We start from the raw sequence: 11718 nt of genomic DNA, 5'->3' as shown, positions 1-11718 counted from the left end.
TGGTAGACAACGCCATACATGCGGTTCTCCACAGTGCCAATTATACAACAAATCTGCAGCAGTAGCCACTGCAACGTGTTGAGCTACCCCGCACAGGGCTGAAGGCTGCCATTATAGCTGTGATGCGCCCATTATGTGCGCTAATATTATGCAGATAAGATGAGCCATCAACTGTATAAGAAGGCTGAGAAGCCTCTTTGAGCAGCCTTTCGGTCCGTTGCTCTGACTGTCAGCTATCGCGCTCAGTCCATTCTCTTTCATACCGCTCGTCATTCACCTTCGCTCTTCTCCTTGTGTTGCCTGCCTGCCGATTATAGGAATCGAACACGGCAGCTCAATAGCCGTGGCGGCAGCATAGATGGCCCAATACTTCTACCAGTCACTGGACGAAAACAACAATGAGATCCGGCTGATAACACTACTCCCCGCGGCGGATCGAGATAGCGAAGTGATCTGCGATATCAACATCGTTCGACTCGCAGAAGACGACATACCACAATATGAAGCGTTGTCATACACTTGGGGCTCCGCCGAATCGCCTGTCAGGCTCCGAGTTTCGCCAGACAGCGACCACAACATCGATATCACCAAGAATCTTGCGGAAGCCTTGCCGTACCTTCGTGATACTGCTGCACCCAGAATACTATGGATAGACGCTATTGCGATCAATCAAAAAGACCTGGGCGAGAGAGGTCAGCAGGTCCAGCGGATGGCTGATATCTTCAGCTTAGCAGAAAGAGTTATCGTTTGGTTAGGCATGGACGATGCTAACAGTAAGACCGTCATGGAAATATGCGAGTTCCTTGTCACGAAGGTTGAATTCGATGACGAAAAGGGTGGACTGAGAAGTCTTTCCGATCAACCAAATGATGTTCACTGGGGCGACGAAAGCGAACGGCTTCCCTATGATATAGAGACCTGGCAAACCATTACCGATTTCTTGCGGAGACCTTGGTTCCATCGACTTTGGATATGGCAGGAGATCCGCCTGGCTAAACCAAACGCAATGATAATGTGTGGCACCGACTCGATGCATTGGACACAACTCCGACCTTTGCTGGGTTGTATTGTCTGCAAGGAATCCTCGATCCCGTCTGAGATCCGTGGATTCGAAGACGCCTGGAAAAGCGTCTTGAATGGCTATTTTCTTGCGAACTTAACCAGTTCAACATTCAGGCGTTTGCTTATGATGATGCAACATGCTCGATGCGTCGATCCGCGAGATCGTGTATACGGCATTCTGGGACTATTTTCCAGGATGAACATGCCAATCGATCTACAACCAGATTACGAGAAACCAGTGGTAGATGTATACATGGATCTGATGATGCACTTCACACAGAAGTCGGAGAACCTTGATCTGTTGCGCCTATGCCAATACCGTGAGACAATGGCAAGTTGGCCCTCGTGGATACCTGATCTTACGGACTTTGAGGTGGGCTGCGAAATAGAATCGCGGGCTTCCGGATCTTCTACGTGCGAGGTGGCGCTGTTACAAGACAGGGGCTTGAGAGCGACGGGGAGGAGACTATGTCAAATTGTCAGTGTGGATAGTTCTGTTGTGCCATATGGACACTGCAATCCTAAGATTCGACGGTGGGCAAGAGGTATAGATATGACTTCTAGTTATGTCGATGGCAGACCCATGGCCGAGGCGTTTTCTCTTAGTATTTGTGCAGGCGCCGTATCGGACTTGCATGTGCCACCTCATGCGACAGCGCCAAATTTACAGTCAACTCTAGCGTTCCTCCAGGACATCCTAAGGCTTGAAGACAACGAAGTCGTTAAGTATCAGGGCGAGGATGTTGTATCAAAGCAGGTGTCATTTGCGTGCGCGCGCCGAGCGTTCTTCACAACATCCTCTAATCATTTCGGCATAGGCCCCTTAGGTGCGCGCGAGGGCGACCATATATGCGTACTGCTGGGATGCGACGTTCCCATGGTTATTCGCGCAGATTCAAATGGGAGGTATAAGATCATTGGACAAGGTTACGTATCTGGAATCGGTAACAACGAAGCATTTCTGGGCCCCTTGCCAAGTGGATTTAAAGAGGTGTCACGTTATGACGCTGAATTCAAGGTTCATGATCGTGTCTTTGTACATCAAGAGACCGGGAAGTTTCAGATCGAAGATCCGAGACTAGGTACTGAGCTGCCATCAGGTTGGTGTCGAGGACCAGACGCGCAAGGATTATACCGGGGATATTTTAGCCATCATAGCGAACCAGACACATGGATGGACTGCGATCCTAGGTTGACAAAATCGGAGCTGTTGAAGCGCGGAGTGCCGCTGGAAGATATCGAGTTTTCGTAGTCAGCAAACATGATCATAAGCCTAGTATTTACGACTCTGTTACGTCCTCGCGGGCTGAGCTCTCGAAAGCTTGAAACTAATGTGAATGATGTGAAGGTAGTAGGGCTCGTGATGTAAAAGAAGGCTCGCGATAAGCGGGGCTTATCTGTCAGACTACGCGCTAAGCGAGACCCTGATCAAAGTGATCGCGCTCTCCCGCGCTATTTGCAGAACATTTCCCCTCGCTTTTACACCAACTTATCCACCTGATCCACCACGATGCCTATTTCCAAGAAGGACAGAGTACGTCGCACAAGGAGCTCTTCATACATGTAACAACACTTGCTGACATCATCCAAGATTCAGCGCGAGCACAAGAAGGCCGACAAGGCTGGCACCCGCGCGCCAGTCAAGGCGAACGGTCTTCCCGTCAAGGCACCGAAGCCGACGTCCATCGTAGGCACTCTTGCACTTCCCAGTTGATGCTCTTGCATTCCACGGCATCATTGCGCATAGCTGACCACCCGACCCAATACAGTGCCAGAACTGCCGCCGCGAAATCGTCAACACCAACAAGGCGCAGCTCGAGGCCCACGCCGCTAGCCACGATGCTACAACATGGCCTAAGGAGAAGTGCTGGCCCAACGATTTCTGAAGAGTCAGGCCTAGGCTAGGAAGAAAAGGCTGGACACATATCTGTGGAGGCACACAAACGTGGATATCCTTAGTTGAAGGAACACCGAACAGAGGGAAGGCAAATGACCGACTTCGCCTTATCGAGAAAGACGTCCTAATCGCTATTTGGTCAACCCACGCAGCCCCAAGGAAGGATATGTCTCACCGTAATCACGTACGCTCGCTGTGGTAGCCGTACGTGAATGCAGCGTGCGAGCAGTGAGTAGTCACATGGAAGACTCAGTATTTGAATGGCATCTGTCACATATTCAAGAAAAGAACTACTTCTGCTTCGCGCTATTTGGTCGCGCACACAGGGCCTTGCAAGGACTGGCCTGACCAGCGATCAGGGTGCATTGCCTCTCCAAATCTGACATCTAGCCCTCACAGTCTGTTCAGTGGAGCGTTCAAGATATGTACCTAATACCACAGCGCTAACCCAGGACCCTTCCGCTGTTTCGCGATAGCAGCGGTGATCTCTCCGCTCGTTCTACACCCTCCTCACCATCGTCGTCTACGCGCTCAACGTCTCCATGGCTATTCTTCGTCCTCCAAACAACATACGCGTACCCAAGCGGCGGATAGAAGAAGACACTGCACGAAGTTAGCCCTGAGTTACTTTTGTCGAGGGTCGTAGACTCACAACAACAATAGGCTGGCGAGCGCATCACGCTGGACCCGTCTCCTAACAAGTTCCGGTTCTGTATAGTAACCTCGATGTGGGCCAAATGCGGAGTCCAAGATAAGCCAAAGCCATAGTCCTGTTGCAAAGACCGATTTCGCGATCTCGAATATGAACGCCTGAAACGGCGTTGCAATCGCCTTGCGCTGAACGTACACGATGAACACGATGCCGGCGGACATGAGTGCCGTTATGGAAGATGCACTGCAAATATTAGTCTATCTGCGCACGAGATGCATGCTGTGATGTGACCTGGGGCAAGAGGACATGCTTACAAGAAGTAGTAGTAGTTCTCTTCATAGGGAAACATCATCTGTTCCCATGCAAAGAAGCCCAAGATGACCATTGTGGGTATGGAAACAATGGCTTGAAATATACCAAAGCCACGAAGAGCCTGCTGCCCAAGAGGGCGACTCTCAAGGCTCGCCATACTGTTAGAGTTGGCCAAATGTGCGAGCTGCTGGCTTCAAGTGGATGTAGTGTACGAAGAAGACTTTTGTCTGCTAGTATCCTATGTAAATTGAAACGGAACCTCGGCGTACCTTGTATTCTTGGAAACCTGGTATCGCTATCAGGTGCAAACGCTGCTGCCTGGCGTGTGAAACATCAGGCCGGCTGAGGATTGTGGCGCAGCATGAGCGTCGTATCGATGCGGCTAAGATATGCGGAGGTTCGCCTTACTGAGCCGTTTGATTGCACGCATCCTGGAGTCTTGCCAGATAAGAGCTAATATACATCGATAAGTTACTATACCCCTCACTTCTTCTCCAACCTCCCCTTCTCATCCTTCAATATCTCCTCAACAGTATCCTCAATACTCGGTCCCTTCGGCTGCCACCCAACCAACTTCTTCGCCCTCTCCGCCTTACCCCTGCTGTTGAACCCCCAACTCACAGCCTCGAAGCCGGCCTGCTCAATCGCCTTATCCTTACCTAACTGTTGCTCCTTCATTTCCTTCTTACTGACAAGACCCAGCTCCGTCGCCTTCTTACCCATAAGACGCGCGAGATCAGCCCAAAGGTGCTCTCCGTTCTCAACGAGGTAGTAACCCTGTTCATTCCAAAGCTTAGCGTCGGTGTTGTTTTTCACCGCGGCTTCAGTGAGTAGGACAAAGAGCTGTGCGAGGTCGGAGACGTGGACGTTGTTCCAGCGTGCTTTTCCTTGGCCGATGATAGGAATGTATTCGCCGGTCAGGATCAGATGCGCAAGTTCATACGCTTGTCGACTCCTGGTGTTCGATGGGCCTCTTCCGCGTCCGTAGATAGTTGGTGGGCACAGGATAGCTGTTTTGACTGATTCAGATCCGGCTGAAAGTACGAGATCGTCGACGTTCTTGTGGAATGCGTCTTTAGGTAGGCCAGTCAGGTCTTGCACGGCGGTCCAGTCGTTGTATTCGCGTTCTGACCATTCGCCTAGCTTGTTGTCGTCGCGCATAGTTTCCCAGCACAGAATGCCGGTACCGCCAGTGTGTAGCCAGAAACCGGGCTTTTCTTTAGAGTGACCGGATTCAAGGCCCTTTGCGATCGCCTTTGCGGCGCCTTCGTGGTCGGACGCATCTGCGGTGTCTGCAATTGTTAGTATCGATCTTATGGCCGAGCGAAGCTATTGGCGACTCACGAATGACTACATCTGCCTTTGCTGCCTCATCTTCCAGGGTCTTGGAGTCATCCAAACCACCGATGACGATTCGGACCTTGGGGAAAGTCTCGGTGACAGTCTTTGCTTTTTCCTCTTCACCATTATCAGCACAATGCGCCATTCATAATGAGGAGGGTGATAATTACCTGTTCGCACAAGAGCCGAAATCTCGTAATCAGAGTGCTTGTCGTACAGCGCAAAGAGGGTGTCGCCTCCAATGTACCCAGTCGCGCCGGTGCTGCATGGAAAGAAGCGTCAGCAGAGTTGATTAGCTTTGCAATGTATCTACATACAGGAAGATCTTAGGTGCCATAATTGAAATAATTGAGATCTTTGAGAAGTACTATAGTCCTTTAGGATCCCTTCAGATGCCTGAGCTGATACACTTCATATCATAGATGTAGCGCGACAGCTGTGGATGACGTCATTACGCTAGAAACATCGGGACCACTGGAAGAACGTTTAATCGCACGGCAAGACTCGAATCTAGCCCTCCTGGTGGTGCATCTAAAACGTCACTTTCGCTCCTGTCGTTCTTATTAATCCTACCAAATGTTGATGTATTCTGCAGGAAGCTGGTTAGCAAATTCGTGGCGCGCCGCATAGCCGCACTTCTTACAGCTCGCATCGTCACAGCATGTTCTCTTCTCCGTAGGTCCTTCTTCACCTACAAATGCGGTACAATGACATACCAGGAGGAGAGAACGCCAGCTCTGTGGATACCTAGGCACGCTTGCACTAGTACAGGTACATGCAATTGTGCCCCACGATCTCGGTAGGATCCGGCGATAACGTTCCTGGTCAGTCGTCTTTGACACTTACCACGCGTCACAGCTCATGAGGCGGCGTGGGCTGTCACATATGACACATAACGGTCTTGATAGTGTTTAGCTTTACGATACAAGATGTTGGGTTCATGGAATTTAAGGACTTGATGTCGAGACTAACATAATACCAAGATAAGGTAGCCCACTACGATTTAATGATTAAGGACTATCGACACAACTATGGAATACTATACATCGTCGCTTACACCTCGCACCAAGACACAACTCCGATCGCAACGTCCTCACCGCCTAAGCCACCTCCCCGACCTCAGTGAACCGACTGCCAGCCTTGGAAAAAGCAGCTTCCTTCCCACCCTTCAACATCATATCCAAGAAAGCAGCAACATACGTAGTCGTAAGACCCGTCATCCTACGTCCCTCAATAGAACCCAGCAGCTCTCCAACCTGCGCTGGCAACTTCCCATCCAGACCCAATGCAGAAATGACGAGAGGAAGATCCGAGAAGCTGTAGTGCGCTGAGTGCTTAACTTCGAACTCCTTCTTCCAACCAGTGAGGTTTGGCCAAATGGTCTTCCAGGACGGATCCGTTTCTTGTGTCTTATTCTCGTGGCCCATTAGCATGAAGGGCCCGTTGAAGCCGGTCGTCAGCACGGAACCGAACATAGAGCCGTCGAGGTTGACACCGCCCTTGAGAGAGGTTATTGACATCATCGCGCTGGCAGCTGCTGCGCCTCCTAGGGAATGTCCGACAACAGCCATGTTGGGCGCTTTCTTGGCGCCCACGTATCCCGGAAGTAGCTCTCCGATGACTGAGGAGTTTCTCATTTGCTTGGAGACGAACTCGATGTCTGCGACTCGTGTGTTGAGTGCAAGCTCAATCTCGGCGTCGCTATCGATATCGACACCCGTCACGATGGTACCATCTGGGAACTCAACCATGTCCGCATCGTAGGGGTGGTCAATGGAGAGCACCAAATAACCAGTAGCCGCAATGTTCTGGAGCATGGCGTTGTATAGATGCCGAGATGTGGCGAGTGCGCCTGAGAAGAGGACGACTGGCAAGTCTTTGGAGCAGCCGCCCCGTTTTGCTTGAGTCATGCAGGTCTCGAGGCTCAGTGATTGGAAGCTGCCGTTTGGAAGACCGTATGCACCGAACTTGGTGTCCATGAACGATGCGGTTGCGGGAGGCATGTAAGGTTCGATCTTCTTGCGGCGGCATTGAGTGGTCGGGTAGAAGCTGGAGACCATGATGGATCGAGAGCGGCCGTCATCAGCGAATGGGTCCGAGCGAGCATGGTCGGTCAGCGAGGCGGAAGCGATCATAACATCTTGATGATGGGAGGCAACGATTGGCAGCGTAGTTTTGGCAAATGTAAAGCCAGGCGAAGATGCCAGAAGTACCAGCAAAACTGAGGTGCGAAGTCCCATGTTGTGGTTGCTGATGGCGGCGGAGATATGGTATGTGAGATCTCTGAAATTTGGAAGAAGCGAAAGCAGAGGAAGGTGCTTGTAATCAATTTGTTCGAGTGCATGAGTGGTATCTATAGTTCTGGCTGAAGGTAGGCATCTACGTGAATGAGATGCTCAACCCCCTTCCGAGCGCTCTATCGTGACCAAACGCGGACATGACAGTGGATACGACTATACTCTGGTGACTTTGCTAGTGCAGCAGAGCCGCATTTTGGACCGACGTGGGTAGTGGAGGAGATCTTGCTCGGCAGCTTGTCGGTGCCATTGGTCTCTAGTCCCAAGGAAGCCTAGACGCGTTCTTTCGTTTCCTAAAACGGTCAAGGTAGCTGGCACCGCCTCTAGTGGCCCATGGCTCGTATGCTTCGCCCTTCAGCGACGCGATACCACTTCCCAAAGCATCCTTTATGACATCCTGCAAATCTCGGATGTTGTGGTAGACGACGCCTCATCGCTTGCCTTGCATTGGCAATCTGCCCTTGTCGCTACACAACTTACCTTCGCACAATAGCCACGCATGTCACCCAGCATTGGGCCGTATGATGGTCGTAAGGCTAGACGGAAAAGGTGCGAAGCCTGTGTTAAGCGCAAAATCAAAGCAAGTTATTCAGCCCTACGAAGTCTGAAAGCTCTAATTGGTTATAGTGCAATGGAGGCGTTCCTTGCGATTACTGCAAAGGGAGAAGACAAGCGTGTGTGGTGCCCACGCGGTCGGCAGTTTCGAGTTTTGTCTTCGTCAACCCGGGAGCCGAGAAGCAGCTTCAGCCACGATCGCCAATTAGTCCAGGGAGAACTGAGCAAAACATGGCTTACTTTTTCAGCTCATTCCTGCCAATGAATGCTCTTTCCGGTGGTCTGATAGTGCGAGAGGAGCTGCAAGGCATGGTGCATTCTTCGGCCGCGTTGAGGGATGCTGTTTGTGCAGTAGCCGCCTTGCACCGATGCCAACGGGCCCAATGGGACGATCTGGAGACTAAAGACCTTGAAGGACGCCAGGGCGCGATGCAGCTTTACGTCGGATCCGTAAGGAGTGTCCAAACCCGCATTACCCGCAATAAGTTTGCGGACGATCCATCTACACTCTGGACGACCTTTCTGCTCGGTCTTTTCGAGGTAAGCGCGAATTTGATACAAGAGGTGACAATGGTCTAATATGGCCTAGCTGATGTGCGATGCCAGCGGGACCAACTGGCTCTCACACTTCCTGCACGGGACTTGCGCAATCCTGCGGCTCCAACCACCCTCGTGCCTTGCTCTTCCAGATCAACAGAACAGGCAGAAGCGTACCTTTTTCCTTTCAGCCCGTATATTCGAGATATCACGGGCCTTGATTTACTCTGAACCTACTTTCCTCAGTCAGCCTGTGTGGACCACCGCACTAGCAGATCTCTGGAGTGGCGAAGGTGCAGCACTTTGGCACCCGAAAGAAGCGCTCTTCGACATGTTGCCCAGCTTTTCTGAGTTGGGTATACGTGCTATCCAATTCTGTGAATTTGAAGCAGAATATTTGCCAGAGGAAGTGCAAGCTGAGCGTGCACAGTTCCTTGCTGCTGAGGGCTTACTACTTCAGCAATCCTTGCATGAGTGGTGGGAGGTCAGCAACTCCTGGCAGCATGCATCGGGTGCATTGGACCTAGAACTTCTCGTTGGCCACACATACTACCACGCCGTTAGCATCTACCTCTCGGGTACTTATGACTACCACGTACATTGGACCAAGCCAATGGCACCATGTGCGCCGATCTTGGCTCGCTCTCAGATCGAGTGGCACATGCGTCAAATCCTTTGCCTGAGTCGCGAGTTGCTGGCTAATGGGGTTGCGGGTGTGCTACTGTTTTTTCCTTTGAGGGTCGCGGGAGCGCGTGTTCGGGATGCTCGTGACATGCACGAGGTCTTGGATTTGTTTCGTAACGTGCTGCAGCGCGGGTATGCCGTTGCTGATGCAATGATAGCCGATCTATCAGAACTGTGGTCGGATACAGCTACACCTTAGGTTCAAAGCGCAGATGCGCACTCCAATCCAGGGTTTCCGTTGTCGTTTGTGATGTCTCTCCTGTTTGAGTTTACGATGTTGCCTCGACAGTCCAGGCCGGTAGACGCGTGGGAACGTTCGCAGCCGGCGTGATTAGGGGCTTGGATAAGTTTCCGTACATTACGAAGTAATCGCCGTCATGTAAAAGCTCATACAGCCCGGTAATCGGAAGGTGAGTATTTCGAGAGAGTTGTATTTGGGTGAGCGGCCAATCATGTTGATGTTATTCGCTCCTGCCGCGCCTTGCCGCATTCAGTGCTAGCAGAAAAGGCTTGGCATCCCAGCACCGCTCGCAGCTTTCTGACAGCAACGTCAACGCCGCCGCCCACGCATTGCACCTCCACACGCAACTCTCACACCGTCAAAATGGCTATGGGACCGTCTGAAACCCTCGCGAAGACCAAGACCACGTACGTCTGCCCTCCACCCGCACGCAACACCGGCCAGCTTCCCCGAAAGAATCCGTTCTTCGACCCGCCTCGCATCGCACAATCATTGGAGTAGGAAGGACATCACGCTGACAGTGGCATAGTTGGCACATCGGCTCATGGGGTAACCCCTACGAGGGTGGTGGCCGACCCGGCAAGGGCGTCGTCACCTACGCCTTGAGCCCCAACCGACAGCGCCCCATGGCTACCTTCATCGGCAAGGGCTTCTGGAACGTCATGCGCCGCTCAAGGAACCAAGTCCTCTACTTCATCCCCCCTCTGGCTATCGCATACGGCACCATGCAGTGGGCTATCGAGAGGTGAGTCAATGGATGTCATCAAGAATAGCAGGGTCATAAACAGGCAAAGGTGCATTGGATGGCAGGCTGACAATGACATCAGGAACGAGTTCCTCAACTCCAAAACTGGCCGTGCCATGTTCGCCGACGAGGAGTAAGCGGGTGTATAATAAGAGATGAAGGAGGATGTATAGCACGAGGAGTTGGAGGAGGGAAGCGGAAGACGACAATTCTCTTTGCATCGAGCCAACGAATAGACTGTACAACCAACATGCACCTTCTTTCCATTTGTATCGCGTTGCTGGCCAACTAGATGAACGTCTGTCCCCCCATACACGGCCCTTCGTTGATCACTTCATACTCTGGGATCACACCATCCTCAAAAGGCGCAGTAATGGCGACGGTGTCTTGATCACTTGGATACGTCGTTATGTGTCCCTTGCCCGTTATATCCGCAGCGAACACCAGACCGCCCTTACCCCCAGGCAACCACAGCTCTCGAGATGGGTCCTGGGGTAAACTGATACGCGCGAGTCCAGATAGGAAGTGTACGATTCTCGATGGTTTCAGCGTAGCTTAGTGTACATCCAATCTACTCACTGTGCTACAGGCGCATTATGCAATCCGCCGTCAAATCGCGGCGGCTGAATGACATAGCCTAGGTCCGTTACATTGCCTAATGCTATGGCACGGCTTCCCGCGGTGCCTGCTGTTGTGGATACCGTGAAGGGGTTCTTCAGGCGCCAGCACTGAATAGTAGTGGTGTTTTCCGGTGTGGTAATTAAAGCAGGGGCTGTAAGATAGGTAGTGTTGTATGAAGTATCAGATGCTTGGGCAGATATGAGAGAAGAAAACGTGAGCGCAAGAATAGTTAACAGAGAGTGACGCATGGCTATGGCGGGACTGATCATGAACCGGGAATCTTTGATGGTTTCAAGACGCTGTGTATCTATTATACCGGTCCGGAAGGACAAGGATGGCGCTGACTGCAAATGAATAAGGTTGGTGCTGTCGTGCGCTACAGCTGCGGGCTGACGACCCATGGTACTCGCCCCAGACCAGGCTCGATGATGGAACTAGCCGGTCGGTGCATATATCGTGCATCTGCATGATGTACATGCAGTGGCTTGACGGAGTTGTTCGGGTACAAACTTCACATAAGATCTGAATGTTACATGTATTGCAACAGGCTGATCAGAGACTTTACTGTATCATCAGTTGCATATCCAGTTTGCTAGCCTAGGTTCTCTGCTCCGGTCCTATCGCCACCCGTGTTCTTCTCCCATATTGTAGAGCTTTGCAAAGGACAATAGGTGTCTACAAGTAGCGCAGTTTTCTGTGAACCATTGGGGCAAAAAGTACAAGAGGCTCAAAAGCAAAAGAAATAGTCGAGTCAACGCGTGGTTCTAGACTCGG

At 51.6% G+C, this 11718-nt stretch overlaps 6 protein-coding genes across 6 annotated transcripts; 3 read left to right on the top strand and 3 right to left on the bottom strand.

Annotated features, from left to right (window-relative positions):
- Positions 1 to 358: 358 nt before the first annotated feature.
- Positions 359 to 2776, top strand: BKA58DRAFT_399577 (heterokaryon incompatibility protein-domain-containing protein; the record flags this gene model as incomplete). The annotated part of the gene is made up of 3 exons (XM_046171552.1): positions 359 to 2162; positions 2340 to 2410; positions 2654 to 2776. The coding sequence occupies 3 exons, from the start codon at positions 359 to 361 to the stop codon at positions 2774 to 2776; spliced, it is 1998 nt and encodes a 665-aa protein (XP_046027341.1).
- A 408-nt stretch (positions 2777 to 3184) lies between these two features.
- BKA58DRAFT_119769 (uncharacterized protein) lies at positions 3185 to 4267 on the bottom strand. The gene is made up of 4 exons (XM_046164140.1): positions 4193 to 4267; positions 3926 to 4143; positions 3612 to 3854; positions 3185 to 3562 (listed from the first exon to the last, which is right to left on the bottom strand). The coding sequence occupies exons 2-4, from the start codon at positions 4078 to 4080 to the stop codon at positions 3403 to 3405; spliced, it is 558 nt and encodes a 185-aa protein (XP_046027340.1). The 5' UTR covers positions 4081 to 4143; positions 4193 to 4267; the 3' UTR covers positions 3185 to 3402.
- Positions 4219 to 6009, bottom strand: BKA58DRAFT_119761 (uncharacterized protein). The gene is made up of 5 exons (XM_046164139.1): positions 5908 to 6009; positions 5582 to 5853; positions 5435 to 5526; positions 5268 to 5381; positions 4219 to 5215 (listed from the first exon to the last, which is right to left on the bottom strand). The coding sequence occupies exons 2-5, from the start codon at positions 5599 to 5601 to the stop codon at positions 4407 to 4409; spliced, it is 1035 nt and encodes a 344-aa protein (XP_046027339.1). The 5' UTR covers positions 5602 to 5853; positions 5908 to 6009; the 3' UTR covers positions 4219 to 4406.
- A 355-nt stretch (positions 6010 to 6364) lies between these two features.
- On the bottom strand, positions 6365 to 7504 carry BKA58DRAFT_437344 (PAF acetylhydrolase family protein; the record flags this gene model as incomplete). The annotated part of the gene is made up of 1 exon (XM_046173486.1): positions 6365 to 7504. The coding sequence occupies one exon, from the start codon at positions 7502 to 7504 to the stop codon at positions 6365 to 6367; it is 1140 nt and encodes a 379-aa protein (XP_046027338.1).
- A 414-nt stretch (positions 7505 to 7918) lies between these two features.
- Positions 7919 to 9842, top strand: BKA58DRAFT_119664 (uncharacterized protein). The gene is made up of 3 exons (XM_046164138.1): positions 7919 to 8141; positions 8189 to 8656; positions 8706 to 9842. Exons 1-3 carry the CDS (start codon positions 8061 to 8063, stop codon positions 9534 to 9536), a joined length of 1380 nt encoding a protein of 459 aa, XP_046027337.1. The 5' UTR covers positions 7919 to 8060; the 3' UTR covers positions 9537 to 9842.
- Positions 9843 to 9941: 99 nt separating this feature from the next.
- Positions 9942 to 10460, top strand: BKA58DRAFT_437342 (cytochrome b-c1 complex subunit 8; the record flags this gene model as incomplete). Its single annotated transcript, XM_046173485.1, has 3 exons — positions 9942 to 9985; positions 10108 to 10323; positions 10406 to 10460. The coding sequence occupies 3 exons, from the start codon at positions 9942 to 9944 to the stop codon at positions 10458 to 10460; spliced, it is 315 nt and encodes a 104-aa protein (XP_046027336.1).
- Between the last annotated feature and the right edge of the window lie 1258 nt (positions 10461 to 11718).

The sequence above is a fragment of the Alternaria rosae genome (genome assembly GCF_020736505.1).
Source record: "Alternaria rosae strain MPI-PUGE-AT-0040 chromosome Unknown BKA58scaffold_3, whole genome shotgun sequence".
NCBI lineage: Eukaryota > Fungi > Ascomycota > Dothideomycetes > Pleosporales > Pleosporaceae > Alternaria > Alternaria rosae.
Note: the sequence above shows the minus strand (reverse complement) of the source record. Positions and strands in the feature narration are given on the sequence as shown.